Source organism: Mobula birostris, chromosome 9 (assembly GCF_030028105.1).
Source record: "Mobula birostris isolate sMobBir1 chromosome 9, sMobBir1.hap1, whole genome shotgun sequence".
NCBI classification, from domain to species: domain Eukaryota; kingdom Metazoa; phylum Chordata; class Chondrichthyes; order Myliobatiformes; family Myliobatidae; genus Mobula; species Mobula birostris.
Window position 1 is genome coordinate 24,122,714 of NC_092378.1, and position 17,628 is coordinate 24,140,341.

A 17,628-nucleotide genomic window follows, 5' to 3' on the forward strand; every position below is an offset into this window, starting at 1 on the left:
CAGTTTAAAAAGTCAAGTCAGCTTTACTTTCTCAAGACCAAGTACAGATTGGCAATAAATCAGGATCGATTAGAGATATTAATGTTACGTAAGCAAATTGAAACTGTTTCTATTCAAAAAATATCAAGCATAGTGATTTTTTGTTTTGATTGGAATTTTATAAATCAAGAAATGTAATAAAATGCATTACTTTGTATTAGGCTGTAATATTCTTAAAATCAGCCAAATCTATTGAATGTCATTATAATTATTGTAATTTACAGTATTAAGCAATCTGTGGGGTTAATTATTCTGGTACTTAAAGTGACCAAATCAGGTAATATATTAAATTAAGTAATTATTCCTAGCCATTTAAAGGATTAAACTATTAATCTTTCATAATATTGTGGAACATTTCTTGAAATTACATATAACTGATGTTCCATATTAGATATTAAATCACCTTTAAACAAAAGTCTCAAAAATGAAAGCAATGAAATGTATTTTAAAGTGGCATAATTATGATGTTTTTAAATATTCTGAACAAAATTTAATTTTGCTATTTTCTATTAACCATATCTCTGAGGATGAAATCATATTAGATCCAGTCTACCTGTCTTTCCCTGGTATTTCAAGATTCAGAACACTGACTCAGCTGGTGTTCTGGACACACATGACTCCTTGAAGTGGGCTTCATGTCAGTAGCAGGCCATGACACCAGACCATCTTAGCAAAATACCTTATTGAAATTTTAATCTAAACATGAAGTGAAGAGATGACATCAGGACACTATTTTACCAAGTGTGACATCAGGGAGACCTATATAAATTAAAGTGAATGAATGCAATGATTTTTAAAACAGACTGAAGTAATTTAACATTAAAATGAGTAACCCAGATATTTACCTGTGTTTTTTTATTTTCGATAGAATTGATGAACTCATTCAAATAATTGTGAGCCAGCCAGCCATGACTTAACAGTTGAATTAACAGATTCCAGTTGTATCCATTTCCTCACCATACAACGTAGACACTCTACCATTACCTTTGGCTGTGAAGTGGGAAGTCAGGTGCAATGGCATCTGACCACTAGCTAACCTTGGAATTCTATGTTTTGCCTAACATGCAAAGAAATCCAAAACAATCTATGCTGTGAAAAGTTTTTACTTGGCTATTCTTCACTGTCATTTCCAGTATGGATACTGTATGTCCAGTTGTGTTATTTCTCAATTATTAGAGTCTAACTCAATTTACATGACTTATTGTTTATATTTAATGCAGTGATACTTATTGAAAATTGTTGTTCATTGTATGAGACTTTACCATCTACTATCTTCCTCCCTTCAATTCTCGTAAAATGTACAAAGCAATTTGATAATTGGCAGAAGAGGACAACAAAAGAATTTAATATGCCATATTTAATGTAAGAAGCTGTATCGAATCTGTGAAGTATTGAACCTGGCAAGCCTTGAGTATATACTGCTTTAAAATCATTTTTGAAAATTTAGTGGAAGACTAGGTATTAATTTGAGAAAGATTAAAGTAAAACATCACATTTTGTGTATTTTATTGCTTCCAGAATAAAGAATTCCATTCTTTCTTTCCAATTAAATTTTAATTAACATGGAACTAAGCTAGAGCTGTGAATCACGAAGTCTAATAACAAAGAAGGAGGCTATTCATCCCATTATGCACGTGCCAAATCTTTATAAGAGTGGTTCACTTTGTCTTCATCGCTTGCTTTTACCTCATTGTCATTCAAATTTTTCCTCAGAGTATACAATCGATATTCCTTGAAAATTTCTATTCCACCCCACCCACTTTTTCCAAATCTTAACTACTTTGCGAAAAAAAATTGCTTTGTTATGCCTGAGTTCTTTTGTATCTTTGGTTACCTATGCAGAATAAATAATAAGGAGAAAAAGAATGTGAATCACAAGAAAGCAAGAATCAAAAATAGAAGAAAATGGTTTTGCCAACTCTGAAAATATGATTCACTGTTTTTGTGTTTCCAATGACTGCTTCAAAATGACAAGATTATTATGTCAGATATAAAGCTTAAACAAGCTAAATCTTCCAGTCAGGCAAAAAATAATTTCCTCAACAAAATCATTTCCTCTCTCAGCTCTGCACAGGGTGTCTGTGTACAAGTTGGCAGCCCTACCTAAGGTTATCAACTTATTTGACCTTAAATTCCATAAATGATTATTTAAATAATAAATAAATTGTAGAAATTGCTAAAATCAAACATCAATTGATGATGTAATCAAATGTGTACAGATACCATTAATATAATAAACTGTCACAAGCATACACTGATCTATTATTCTGAAATCTGTAATTAACCTGGCCAATCCCTGAATCTAAGTACATGGATTGTGATGCATGAAGAGTTTGTTGCCTTTGATGCAGTTGGCAAGATTACACAATTATCACTGTTACCATTATTAATGCATTGCTGGAAATTTGCTTAATTCAGTAAAGGGCCAAGAATGTGAATGAACTGCACACCTCTCCTAAAAGGAGCGTGAATTGTGGCTAAAGCACATAATGGAAGGGTGGCAACAGTCATTCCGACCAGGAAAGTAATGGTGCTACATGAGAACATGTGAAGAGGAGGAAGTGCTGCCCTGGAGATCTCAGAACAAAGGCGAGACCTAATTGGATAATGGAGAACTAAGTATTTTCTGAAGCAACAGACACAAAACGCTGGAGGAACTCAGTCGGTTAGGCAGCGTATATGGAAAAGAGTAAACAGTTGACATTTTAAGCTGAGAACGTTCTTCAGGACTGAAAAAGAAAGGGGGAAGATGCCAGAGTAAAATGGTGGGGGGAGGGGAAAAAGAACAGCTGGCAGGTAATAGGTGAAACCAGGTGAGTAGGAAAGGTAAAGGGCTGGAGAGGAAGGAATCTGATAGGAGAGGAGAATGGCCCATGGGAGAAGGGAAGAAGGAAGGGCACCAAGGGGAGGAGATAGGCATGTGAGGAGAAGAGGTAAGAGACCAGAGCAGGGAATACAAGAAAGGGGAAGAAGAAAACTGTTTTTACTAGAAGGTAAAATCGATATTCATACCATCAAGTTGGAGGTTACCCAGACAGAATATGAGGTGTTGCTCCTTCACCTAAGAATGGCTTTGTCACGGCAAGAAAGGAGACAATTGACTGACAACTCAGGAGGGGAATTAAAGTGGTCGGCCAGCAGGGAAATTCTGCACTTAGCGGATAGAGCAGAGGTGCTCAAGAAAGCGGTCCCCCAATTTACGTTGTGCTTCACCAATGCAGAGGCCACATTGGGAGCACCAGATATAGTAGCTGGTCCCAACAGATTCACAAGAGAAGTATTGCCTCACCTGGAAGGACTGTTTGGGGCGCTGAATGGAGGTAAATGGGCAGGTGTAGCATTTTGGTCGCTTGCAGGGGTATGTGTCCGGAGGGAAATTAGTGGGGAGGGATAAATGGGAAAGGGAATCATGGAGGGAGCTATCCCTGCCGAAAGTGCAGAAGGATAAAGATGTGTGCAGTGGTAGAATCCTGTTGAAGATGGTGGAATCATGGATTATGATGTGTTGAATGTAAAGGTTTATGGAATAGTAGGTAAGGACAAGAGGAACTCTATCCCTGGCAGTGGGAAGATGGAGAAATATGTATGTCCAGGTAATAGAGGAGATGTGAGTGAGGGCAGCGTCAATGATGGAGGAAAGGAAACCCCGTTCTTTGAAGAAAGAGGATATCGCTGATATCCTGGAAAGGAAAGCCTCATCCTTGGAACAGATGCAGCAGAGAAGGACTGAGAAAAGGGAATACCATGTTTACAGGAGACAGAGTGGGGAGAAGTACAGTTTGACCTTCACTAATCCAGCACCATTGGGATCTGAGGAGTGCCCGATTATTGAAAATGCCAAATTACAGAAGGATTACATTAAGCCAGGGGTCCCCAACGTTTTTTGCATCACGGACCAGTTTAATATTGACAATATTCTTGCAGACCGGCTGATGGGGGGGGGGGTGTTCAAGTAGGGTTGCCAACTTTCTCACTCCCAAATAAGGGACAAAAGTAGCAGTCAAATGCGAGACACTTGTGTTTACCTTGAGAAAGACTACCATGACCATGAAGCCTTGCGCGGGCACCTGTGTGTGCATGCGTGATGTGCCGATTTCTTTATACAAATCAGTTTTGGCTTATCTTCCAGATTCTGTTAAGTGAAACTACACTGTACATACATTATTTCTACTTTATATAGGCTGTGTATTTATCATATCATTCCTGCTTTTACTATATGTTAGTGTTATTTTAGGTTTTATGTATTATTTGATATGATTTGGTAGGTTATTTCAAGTTCAACAGTGTGTGACAGGGAATGAGGAAAGGTGCAGCTGACTCACATTGTTTCATATCGCCAAATCATATCATTTCCTCGCGGCCCTGTAGCACATGCTTTGCGGCCTGGTGGTTGGGGACCACTGCATTAAGCAATAGCTAACCTTCACTAATCCGGCACCATGGGGACCTGAGGAGTGCCGTATTAATGAAAATGCCGAATTACAGAAGGATCACATTAAGCATAATCAGTGCCGGATTATCAAAGGAACTGGATTACAGGTAGTCGGATTAGTGAAGGTCAACCTGTATTTTAAAAGGTCGACTGATTATTCATTTCCACAGATGCTGCCTGACCTACATAGTTTCTCCAGCATTTTGTGTCTCTGTATTTCCAGCAGCTGCAGAACCGGCTTGTGTTTAAAATTTTCCAAAGCTGGTATAGAGATCTCTGTGAGTCATCCAGCCTTGTGACCAGGCTGCAGTACTAAAGAAGTTCAGTGACCACTAACGAATGCTCAAGGTCAATGAATGGATCATCACATGGCATTTTACAACATTTGTACCACTAACCTCAGCCATTTAACAACATGTAGCCAACTGCAAGCAAAGCCGCCAGGAAGGACAAGGCAGCAACTCCACTACTTGCAGTGTTCTTCCACATCAAACATAATCTTACCTTGTTTAAAAATGAAGTAATATTGTAGAAAAACTTGTGATATCTTTTCCAGCCTTGGTCTAGATAAGTACATTTTCCTTATCTTTCCTCTCCTTTGGTTCTTTTTCTGTCTTCAGCATTTATATGCTTAATTATGTGTTGTCAATTTACTGATATGAAGGAATGCTTTTAATTATATTAATTATGAAGAGAGACTGTTCCCCCTATCCTGGTCATTTTAGAGTATCATTCAACATTAGGCTTTACTGTTCCTGTTTTATTCAGTTGTGCATTGTGTGTACTATATCATGTTGGGTGATGTAATATGTTACATCTTACTGATTTGACAGTTCACTGATCATATGGTTAGTGTTGACATGCACATTAAAGGTAGTGTAAATTATACGATGTTGCCAACTTCATTTTCATAAGTATAAACAAACTAAAGAAAGTCACATTTCACATTTATACAGCAGGAACTCCAATAGCAGTCTGTGTTGGAAACAGTTCAATTAGAAATCATCTATGTATTCAGCAAAATATACCTCTAGTCCAAGTTGGTGCGGTCTTTCATTGATTCTTTTATGGTTATTATTCTATCGTGGATTTCATTGAGTATACCCACAAGAAAATGAATCTCAAGATTGTATATGGTGACATACGAGGGGTGATTACACTAATAAGTTCGTGGCCTAAGGTAGAAGGAGTCAATTTTAGAAAACCTAGCACATTTATTTTTCAACATAGTCCCCTCCTACATTTACACACTTAGTCCAGTGGTTGTGGAGCATACGGATCTTGGACCTCCAGAAAATGTCCACAGCAGGGGTGATTGATAAGTTCGTGGCCTAAGGTAGAAGGAGATGAGTTATACAGCTGCCGTTACATGTACATGCAGTTTAACGCTTTCAGTGATTATGTAGAAAGTTTGAAGTTAAAAACTCATCTCCTTCTACCTTAGGTCACAAACTTATCAATCACCCCTGCCGTGGACACTTTCTGGAGATCCAAGATCCGTATGCTCCATGACCGCTGGACTAAGTGTGTTAATGTAGGAGGGGACTATGTTGAAAAATAAGTATGCTTGGTTTTCTAAAATTGACTCCTTCTACCTTAGGCCACGAACTTATCAATCACTCCTCGTATATGTACTTTAATAATACATTTACTTGGAACGTTGAACTTCAGTTCTTTTACTCCAAGTTTTCGTATCATGCCCTTTTCATCCTCCTCATACCACCATCTGCTGAATTTGCTGGTTAATGCTGGAATGTGACTTCAGATGTCAACCTTACAATTCTTCAGTTTGATTCATTAAAGGGATGGAAAGTTACTCTTGTTTGCCTAGTCCCCAGGAATATTATCGGCTTGTGCTTGTAGAAACTTCATCATGAGAAATTTAAATCAAAACAACCAATGCCAGGCTAACCTGCATGACTTAAGATGATAGATTAAAGTCCAATTAAAATATCAAGAAGCAAATTAAATAACTGGATTAAGTTTAAACAGCCTATTCTGAGGAATTCTTATAGAAACTAAGATTGTGCTGCACATATGAACAACAAAAGCACATTTACATACCTAACTTTTGAATGCTCTTTCTAGGTAAAACTGAAAGAGAATCTTGAGCAAATGGATTAAAATTTAAATTTGCTTTCCAGCTGAGTTTTTTTCTTTTATAATTAAAAATTATACGTCTACACAACCTATAATAAGGAATTCTATGCCTTATTGTCCAATATTTGTTTTTCATGTATGTAGCCACTGAGCTATTATTGAGATATTATGGATTACTGGATCGTGTTGGTAGGATTACTTCAAGAACAATTTCTCCAATTTATACTCTTTATGTTCCACTGCAATGATTTCTTGTTGAAATGTTGAATTTTGTGACAATTTTTAAAAATTAATTGAATATCTATATGCATTAGTTCATGGCTCACAGGATCTTAAATGCTTTAAAATATGGAAATGCTTATCTTTGAAAGAAAATCTGAGATTCTCCACGTGTCCCACCTTCAAACATTTTCTTAATTTAGTTTATCACAGTACTTGGAAGTTATTTCCAAAGCTTCATATCTACTCAAAAATGTTATGTGTTACTTTTAGATGATGGAGGTAGATTATTGTAAGATATAACTTTACAATGGAACTTAACTGTGATTGATATGCCATGGCAAGGAGCACAGCAGCTCCCATATGGCTTTAATGGTCTTTATTACTGTTTTAAAATTTCGGTGAGTTCCCTTAAATCAGTGACATGGTAGAGGGCATAACAGATTGTGTAACCTTGTCCTTTTTATTTCAGGTCGCCCAAAAACCCAGAACAGAAAATAATCAAACGAGTGATTGCCCTTGAAGGAGATATTATCAAGTAAGTTTTTTTTTTGCGCTGTAATGACTAGATTCTTTGGATTTCACTTACATATGACAGTTAATCATGTACAAAAGCACAGCAGAATGTTCATTCTGAATTCTTGTGATTGTCATGGTGACACATTGAGAAGGTGCTATTACTGTGCTACTTTCCTAACAAAGAAAGAATTGTTTTCCATGTTCTTATCGCTGAATTCTGCTCTGATTTACTGCTACTAAAATTCCAAAGAGCAGGTTCTCCCCTTGGCAGTGATAATATATTGCCTGCCTATTTAATAGTTGGTTTTGCTTGCTAGGTAAATATGCTCGCAAAGTGACATTTATCATAAACCTTACATTAAAGTAGTGTGGCTCTGCAATTTTGCATTGCAAGGTGATCTTGAAATGAAAGTCCAAATGGCTGGCTGTAGCAGAACTAATAGAGTTTTGAAATTGATCACCCTAGTGATTATGAGATTTAAATGAGAGATGGACTGAAAATGAGTTACTTTTATCATTATTCGTTTATTCTTATGTTGGCTCTTCTCAGGTTAGGTTGGAGTACATTAGATTCATCTATAAAGTAACATTGTTTTGAAATAGAATTGATAAACATTTCATATATAGATCTTGTGCTACATTTTCTTGTTTTGTTTTATATTATTAAAATGCAAAATGAACTATTGAAGAGTGTATTATTTAGGAGCTGACCTGTCTTGATGACCCATCTTTAAACTATTGATGTAAAGTTCTGTAGCATTTCTGATAGGATGAGTACATTATGATTGGATCTGCTCACCTAGAATAAACAGATTCAAAGATGGCAGCTCTTTTTTGGGGGATAAAAAGGGTGGCTGATGACTCAGGTTTTTGAAATAATAACAGAAAATCTGGTCATTAGCAAAAGCAAGCCAGTATCTGTAAATTATATATTAGGTACACCATGCTTTATAAGAATTACAGTATGCAGAAGCAAGCATTTTTGTAAGGTTTCATAAAATTTAAGGGAAATAGAGAAAAAAATTGGAAGAAGTATATGCCAAACACATTAAGTGTCTAAAGAGAGTTACTTGTAGACTTGTTATTATTTTACCATGTTCTACCTCTATCCTCTGTCTAATGAATTGATCTGTATGAACAGTATATATACAGATGATAAATATCATAACTAACATAATATGAAGGATTCCACATTATGTGATATAAAGTATTACAAAGAACTACAAAACATTTATTTTGTTTAGTAATACAACACAGAGTAGGCCCTCTTGCCCTTCAACCCACATTGCCCCTTCAACCCACATTGTCCCTTCAACCCCTGACAAACCCTATTAACCTTTATAATGACCAATTCATCTACGCAATACATATTTTGGATTATGGAAAAAATTGGATGACCTGAGGAAAACCTCCATGGGGAGGACATACAGACTCCTTACAGATGGTGCTGGAATTGAACTCTGAACTTGAGAACGCCCCGAGCTATAATAGCGTCACGCTAATCGCTACACTACTGAGATGCTGAAACAGGAAATAAAATGTTGCGAAACATTGTGCATTTTCATAATATCCCTTTGTGCATTGATATAATATTATCATCAAGGGATTCTCAGCTGCCTCTTTGACATACGCCTGACATATACCTCCCTTTTTCTGACCAGAGTCTCAATAGACCAAAGGACAAGTTAGTGGTGGGAATGTTACTGGGATATACTGAAATGTTACCTTTGACCTTTGATATAGGATATACCTGTATTTGGAGAGGCAATGGCTGTTTAGGGATAGTCAACATGGCTTTGCATGATGGAAATCATTTGTCATGAATTTGATTGAGTTTTTTTTAAGGGTGACTGGGAGAATGGCCAAGGGCAGAGTGATAGTCGTTGCCTATGTGGACTTTAACAGGGCCTTTGACACGATCCCACTTGTTCGGCTGGTTTGGAAGATTAGTTCTCATGGATCTACAGTGAGCCAATTGGATACAAAATTGGTTTGCTGTCAGGCATCAGTGGATGCTAGTGGAATGTTGTTTTTCAGACTTTTAGCTTGTGACCAACAATGTGCTACTGGCTTTGATGCTGGATTCACTGTTGCTTATAATCTATATTAATGATTTGGATGATAATATAGGTGGCATAGTTAGTAAGTTTGTAGCTGACCTCAAAATTTATGGTATAGTGGCAGTGAAGATGTTATCTAAGATTACAGTTGGATCTAGCTCATTGGGAAAATGGGCCAAGGAATTTCAGATGGAATTTAACTTGGAAAGTGCAGTGTTGCATTTGGGAAGTTAAACCAGGGCAGGACTTTCACAATAAATGGCAAGGCCCTGAAGAGTGATGTAGAACAGAGAGAGCTAGGGGTTACAAATACATAGTTCCCTGAGAGTGTTGAGACAGGTTGGCAGGGTGGGTGAAGAAGTTGTCTTCATCAGTCAGGCCGCTGAATACAAGAATTTGAATGTCATAGAACAATTGAACAAGATATAGATGAGATCACACTTGGATTATTGTGTTCATTTCTGGTTGCCTAGGTACAATAAGCATGCCATTAAGCTAGAAAGGCTGCAAATAAGATTCACAAGGATATACCGAACTGGAGAGCTTGTGTTATAAGGAGAGACTGGATAGTCTGGGCTTTTTCTCTGGAGAAAAGGAAGCTGAGGGGCAAGCTCACAGGGGTATCTAATCTTATGAGGGGCTAAGATGATGTGTATGTTCACAATCTTTTTCTTGGAGTTGGGCATAGATTTAAGATGAGAGGACACAGATTTAAAGGGGAGCTGAGGAAGAGGTTTTTCACTAGGTGGTAGGTATATGGAACAAGCTGCCAGATGGAGGTACAATTACAATGTTTAGGAGAAGTTTTGATAGGTACAGATCCATTCTAAGGTTAATTCAGGGTTTTGTTCTTGTGAACCAAACAGTTTTCAATTTGCCAATATTGCTGGGAACTGAGTTCCCAGGTGGTAGAAAATGGCTGCAACCACACAGTAACCATTTGTTTGTGCAGGCTTTACATATTTGGGCACTTGTCAGTTGGGGAGGACCTCTACATGGACAGGAAAGGTTTTGTGGGATAAGGGCAAAATGCAGGAAAATAGGACTAGCTCATGTTGATATGGACAAATTGAGCCAAATGGCCCGTTTTCATGCTGCACAACCCTATGACTCTGCTGTATAGGATGTCTCAGGTTTAGCTGTACTTGGTAACTTTTTTATTTATTCAAAGAATGCTGGGGGTGCAGAGTCTGAATCAGCATTTAGTTGTCTTTCCCTAATTTCTCTTAAGAAGGTGCTTTCTTGAACTCCCGTAGTCCTTGAATTGTGGGTAAACCCACATTGCTACTAGGAAGAGGGTTTCAGGATTTTGAAATAACAACCATGAAGTATTTCTTTGTCAGTGTGCTATGTGGTAACCCCCAGGTGGTGGTATACTCTAGCTTTAATTACTGATGTCCTTCCAGTTGGAGGAGGTTGGGGGTTTGAAAGTTGTCTAAAGAGCCTTGGTGAATTGCTGTGGTGAATCCAGCAGATGGTACAAACTGAAGATGTGTTCCGGTGGTGGAGTGAGTGAGTGGTTATGGATAGGGTACCTATGAAGCAGGCTGCTATATCCTGTATGGTGTTAAGCTTCTTGAGTGTTACTGAAACTGCAGTCATTCGGGCAAGTGGAGAGTATTCCATTTGATGAGCTTTGTAGATGGTGGACAGGCTTTGGGGAGTTACGAGGTGAGTTACTTATTACACAATTCCTAGCCTCTGACGATATTGATAGTGAGTGGACTCAGTGATGATACTCCCATTGAATAGCAAGAGCAATAATAATTGGATTTTCTCTTGTTGAATATCATTCCCCAGCACCAGTTTACTTACCGCCTATCGGCCCAGGTTTGGATACGGTGCAAGCCTTGTTACATTTGGATATGGACTGGTTGATTTTCTGAGGAGTCTGAATTGGTACTGATCATTGTGCAATCATCACTTCTGACCTTACAGTGAAGGAAGGTCACTGATGAAGCAGCTGACAATAGTGGGGCCTAGGACACTAACCTGAGTAACCGCTACAGGGATTACTTATGACCGAGATGATTGTCCTCCAGCCATGACTGCCATTTTCTGTTGTGACATGTACGAGTCCAACTACTATGCATTTTCACCCTGTTTCCCATTGGCTTCAGTTTAACCAGCACCCCTTGATGCCCAACTTTAATTTTCCCCTCTTCAGTGTTAGGAAGATGCTTATTTCCATTCATTTAACTTTTCATGAGAAAAACAATCTATGACCCCTGTGTTCTTTCCAATCTCATTCATTCTCATGTAATGGGGCTCCTAGACAACCAGCATTTTCAATGAAAACCCATACCTTTCAGCTTATGACAATACATTGGGACTAAATACGTAATGTCAGCAGGTTGAATGTATAAGTGGGATATCCTATCATTTTAAAATTAAGACTTAGTTTCCGGTGTTTTCATCAAGCTTCAAAAAATTGAACAACTATCCACAATTAATTTATATTAGGAGATACTAAAGGGCATAACGTACTGATATTCTACTATTCCTAAAATAAGAGCCAACAAATTGAGATCTTATTCTTAAACCCAGAACCCATAGAATGTCTAAAAATTACTGTATAAGTACATTTCCTATCTGTTTTGGAGGTCTATTTAACTTTCTAAGCTAAAATTATAGTTCAATAGGTATTAGTGAAGGAAAATGAGGAAAAAAAATACAATTACTCTTTTCCTGTACCTTTACAGGAACCATAGAAACTTATACAGACATCCATGTCTCCCTGACCTCACAGCACAGCCAACTGACTTACCTCCATTCCCCTATTTTTCCCGGGAAGATGGTAGCATGCTTGGTTGCGACAGCATCTTTGGGTCCATCAAAAGGTGCAAATGTTTGAAATAATCATTTTATTGTGATCATTAGATCCTGATAGATCTTGGTAATGCAAAATACGCAAGACCAGTTCACTGGTGAGACGGATGACAGGGGAGCTGCATAGCCTCTATAGCTGCGTGGACCAGGCCCTTATGCTGTGGCATCACCTATTATCGCAAACCAGAAGGGGTGCTGGAGGCGGTGTGTGAGAGAACAGAGGCCTGCTGGTTGGAATCCATCCTGGTTTGAGGGTAGGACCCACAGGCCAGCTCTCCCTTTGGTGCTGCTCTCTAGTGCTTGCCTCCTGTGAGACTAGCTGGATTGCCTTCATTTGTGGCTGTTGGAGATGAGGAACTGCTGCATGTGTGTTCTTGCAGAAACATGGCTCCAGGCAACATCCCATGCATCAACAATCTTCAGGCCATGCCACTCAAGGACTTGTGATAATATTATTTTATGACTGTATGTGCCATTGTAAGCAGGAGTCAATTTTGCTCTTTTTCCATGGTGGTGATCTCCATGGCACTGAGGCTATGAAGATTGCCTCAGCTGCTGTGCTCCATGCCTGATAATATGAATAACTGATAAGTGAGGCTTTGAGCTAATTCCGGGATGCTCTAGGCTTCGGATTTGAGGACTCGTTTTTGGTTTGGAATGCTGTCAATTTGCTTGACTTGTATTTTTTCCCTTCCTCTTGGGTTTTTTTACTTTGTGGCTACCTGTGAGCAAGCAAATCTCAAGGTTGTATCATTTATACATTCTTTGATAATAAATGAATCTTGAATCTTGTAGACTCTGTGTGTGACTGTATGTACAGTGTTTCGTACTTTTGCCCCAGAGGAATTCTGTTTATTTTACCCATTACACATGTGTATGCTTGAATGACAACTAAACTTCAACTTGAACTTAAACTTGATAAGGTAGTAGATGCAAATTGCTGGAACTGAACTGCAACTGGTCCAAGATTCTGCTAATGTAGGAGGGTTGATGCTAGTGGATCAATTACCTGTCAAATTTTCTTCTACAGATTTGAAGCTCAGTGACCAGTCTCTCTTACCTTCTTCGGTTCCTTATTATTAATTTTCATTGTTTTATCCCAGATAGAGGCAAAACCAGACTGCCAGTACTTTTTAATATGAACTCCTCTCACCTCAGTGTTCCATTATATGTTCTACTGCAGGACATTTTATTTCTGCTCCATTTAAGACTCACTAAATTGGAAAATTAGTCAGTGTCAATGAAAAGACTCATCTTGTTCTCTTTCAGATCATGTCAGTTGGAGGGAACCGTACCTTAATTTCATTACTTTAGTAGCAATCTAAGATTAAATACCTTGATTATACCTCTTCCCACCCTGCTTCCTGTAAAGAGACTATTCCCTTTTCTCAATTCCTTCATCTCCACTGCATCTGTTCCCAGGATGCGGCTTTCCTCTCCAGGACAGCAGAGATGTCTTCCTCCTTCAAGGACCATGATTTCCTGACCTCCTTCATTAATGCTGCCCCCACTGGCATCTCCTCCATTCCCCAGAAATCTCCCCATCTTTCTGCTGCTTTAACAGTGGTAGGAGTTCCTTTTGTCCTTACCTACCACCCCATGAGTATCTACATCTGTTACATTATTCTCTGCAACTTCCACCATCTCCAAAGGGATCCTACAACCAAACGTATCTTTACCTTTCTCTATCTCTCCACTTTCCAGAGGAATCGCTCCCTCTATCATCCACTTCTTCATTCTTCCTTCCAGCTAATCTCACTCCTGGCCAAAGTGTTACCTGCACTTGCCGATTCACTTCCTCCCTCACCTCAATTCAGGGCCCCCAAACAGTTATTCCAGGTGAGGTAACACTTCACCTGCGAATCTGCTGGGGTTGTCCCTTGTGTCTGGTGCTCCTGATGCAGCCCCCTCTACATTGGTGAGATCCATTGTAAATTGGGGGTCCGCTTCATTGAGCACCTCTGCTTCATCTGCTAAAAGCCGAACTTCCTGTTGGCCAAACATTTTAATTCCGATTCCCATTCCTGTTCCAACAGGTTGGTCCTTGATCTCCTGTTGTGCAGTGTTGAGGCCAACCTCAAGGTGAAGGGACAACACCTTATATTCCTTCTAGGTAGCCTCCAACCTGATGGCATGAATATTAATTTCTACTTTCAGTTAAAAACACTTTCCTCCCCCTCCCCTCTTCTATTCCCCACCCACCAGGCGTCACCTATCACCTTCCAGTTGGCTGAGTTCACAACTTTCTGCAGCTTTTTCCAGTCCTGTGCAGTGGCAAATGGTGATGCAATCAGTTTGAATATAGTAGATGTGAGTGCCACTGGATGACAGTCATTGAGGTAGCTCATCCTGCTCTCCTTGGGCACTGGTATGATTGTCACCCTTTAGAAACAGGTGGGAACCTCTGACTATAGCAGTGAGAGACTGAAGATGTTCTTGAACACTTCTGCCAATTGATTGGCACAGTTTTTCAAAGCCCTATCAGGTACACCATCAGTGCCTGACATTTCATGAGGATTCATCATCTTAAAAGATGTTTGATGTCAGATGTCTGATGTTTGCCTCCGAGACAGAGTCACCAAATGCTCCCTGAGTTCGCACAGGTATAGTTCTACTCTCCTTTTCAAAGTGTGCATAAAAGACATTGAGCTCATCTAGGAGTGAAGCATCACTGCCATTCATGATGTTAGGCTTCGCTTTGTGGGAAGTAATGGCCTGCTATCCCTGCCAGAGCTGATGTGTATCCAATCCCATCTGTCACCTCCATCAGAATTGTTTTTTGCTCTTAAACTAGTTTCCTGTATGTTGTACCTGGACTTCTTGTATAGTGCTGGATCACCGGTCTTGAATACCACAGATCTAGTCCTCAGCAGACTACAGGTCTGCTGTTTCATCCATGGCTATTGGTTTGGATATGTCTGGTATGTTCTTGAAGGCACATACTTATGCATGCATGTCTTCATGAAGTCGGTGACAACTGTGGTGAATTTGTTCAGATTTGAAGATGAATCCCTGAATATTGTCCAGTTCACTGTCTCAAAGCAGTCCTGTAGATGCTCCTCCACCACCCTTGATCATACTTTCTTGGTCTTCGCCACTGGTGCTGCCGTCTTTAGTCTCTGCCCATATGCTGGAAGTAGGTGATCGTACTTTCCAAAATGGCATTTCGGATTACACGGTAAATGTTCTTGATGGTGGTGTAACAATGGTAAAGTGTATTAGCTCTTCTGGCTCCACAGGTGATATGTTGGTGGTAGTTGCTCAGAGACTTCTTCAAGCTGGGTTGGTTGAAATTTTCTGCAATGAGAGGGAAAGCATCAGGATGTGCTTTTTCGCGCTTGCTGATTTCGGAGCTGAGCTTCTCCAGTGTCTGCCTGACATTGGCCTGAGGTGGAATGTACTCAATATTTTGAAAAGTATTACTGATAAGGTCCATCAGTTGGACCCTGCACTGCAAAAGCAAGTGACAGAACTAATTGGCAAACATGAAGATTTATATTCTGACATTCTGAAATTGTGCATCATGTCATTATAAATTCAGCACAGCCCATAAAACAGCATCTGTACAGAGTGAACTTTGAGAAAAGTAAAATGGTTGAACAAGAAATTGGAAACAAGAAAGAACAAGGAAAGAGAATGGATGACTGTATTGATAAAGTGGGGAAGGCTAAATACCTTACAAAGATTGACCTGTTAAAAGGATACTGGGGTGTTCCTTTAACAGAGAGTTCTAAAGAGATATCAGCATTTGGGACACCATCTAGACTGTATAAGTATAATGTTTTACCCCTCGAGATGAAAAATGCTCCAGGGATATTTCAAAGAATGATCAATCCGGTGATTAGAGGTTTAGAAAACACGGGCTTATATTGATGATTTAGTGGTCTGGAATGACACATGGAAAGAGCATATTGCAGCGGTAGCAAAACTGTTTGACAGACTTTCCAAGGCCAATCTTACAGTGAACCTCACTAAAAATGAGTTTGATTATGCTGCTGTTATTTATCTTGGCTATGTAGTAGGCCAGGGCCAACTGGCTCCCGTACAGGCCAAGGTCCAAGCTATTGCTGAGGTTCCTGTTCCGACCAGCAAGAAATCTTTGAGAAGAGTTTTAGGAATGGTTGGGTACTATTGTAAGCTTTGTAAGAACTTTGCTGACATCGCTGTTCCCCCCCCCCCAACAAAACTTATGGGGAAGAGTGAAAGATTTGTATGGAACGATCTTTGCCAGGGGGCATTTGAACATCTGAAAACCATCCTGTGTTATCATCCTGTGCTCAAAGCACCTGCTTTTTCAAAGCCATTTTCTATAGCAACAGACACTAGTGACGAAACTGCTGGAGCAGTACTGTTACAGAGGGGAGTGAATGACATTGAATACCCGGTAGCTTATTTCTCAAAGAAATTTAATGTGCACCAGAAAAATTATTCAACTGTTGAAAAGGAATTGTTAGCACTTATTCTGGCTTTTCAATATTTAGAGGTCTATGTTCAGAGACCTCAAGATCTCTCTGCCCAGAGACCACTTGTGGTTTACAAGGATCATAATCCGTTTGTGCTTCTAACTAAAATGAAGGACAAGAATAGAAGGTTGTTAAATTGTAGTCTGATATTGCAAGAATGTGACTTAAAAATCAAGCATGTGAAAGGTATTGACAATATTATAGCTGATTATTTGTTCGGATGTTAAGTTGGAAATTGTACACATTTTTGCTCTGTCATCTGATGATCATACATGTATTGTTTCAAACTCTATAATTTATATTTAGACTAAAAAAAATTTTTGCCTTCGTCTGAAGGAAGGGAGTGTGACGGGATCCTGAATTACCTCTATAAACTGTGCTCGATTACCCCTATGAACTGTGCTTTTGAAAAGAGAGGGAGAGTTATTTAACACCGATGTCTTGTTTTGAAAAGAGAGAGAGAAAGAAAGAGAGAGAGAGAGACAAAGACTAACTTTTGGACTGTCACTTTAAGGCACAAGAATAACTTTTGGATTTCTGCTGAGTTAGAGAGAGAGAGCACCGAGCAGCTCGTAAGTCGCTATGGTGACTGAGGGCAGCGTTATTTGATGGACAATCGATGTTATGATTTTTCGGCAGCGTGTTTATACTTCCAGGAACATTTGCCTCCTTGTACATTTCTTACACAGAGGAGGGAAGGAGGAGTTATTTGAGAGACAGTTGATACTCAGTATGGTGAGATAAATAGGAGGTCAGATGATAGACCTCGGCCACATGTTTTTGGACACTGAATGAGCTTTGTTGTGCCCGTAGAAAAAGTGGGTTTTTGGAGGATTGATCAAGTGGATCGATCAGTGGCTCTTGCAGTGAGAAAAGGGATTGACCGGTGGGGAGTTGTCCATGTGTCCACCCTTGCCTGGGTTGATAGATCCACCACAGAAAAACGGTCCCTTTTGTTATAGTCACA

The 17,628-nt window shown here is 39.2% G+C and overlaps 1 protein-coding gene across 3 annotated transcripts in view; it reads left to right on the forward strand.

Annotated features, from left to right (window-relative positions):
- The window catches only part of immp2l (inner mitochondrial membrane peptidase subunit 2), a 568,918-nt gene that overhangs the window by 362,092 nt on the left and 189,198 nt on the right, over window positions 1–17,628 (forward strand). For all 3 annotated transcript variants that reach the window (XM_072267626.1, XM_072267627.1, XM_072267624.1), the window contains exon 4: window positions 7,263–7,328. In XM_072267626.1, the coding sequence (XP_072123727.1) occupies window positions 7,263–7,328 (66 nt within the window). The remainder of the gene's footprint in view (window positions 1–7,262; window positions 7,329–17,628) is intronic.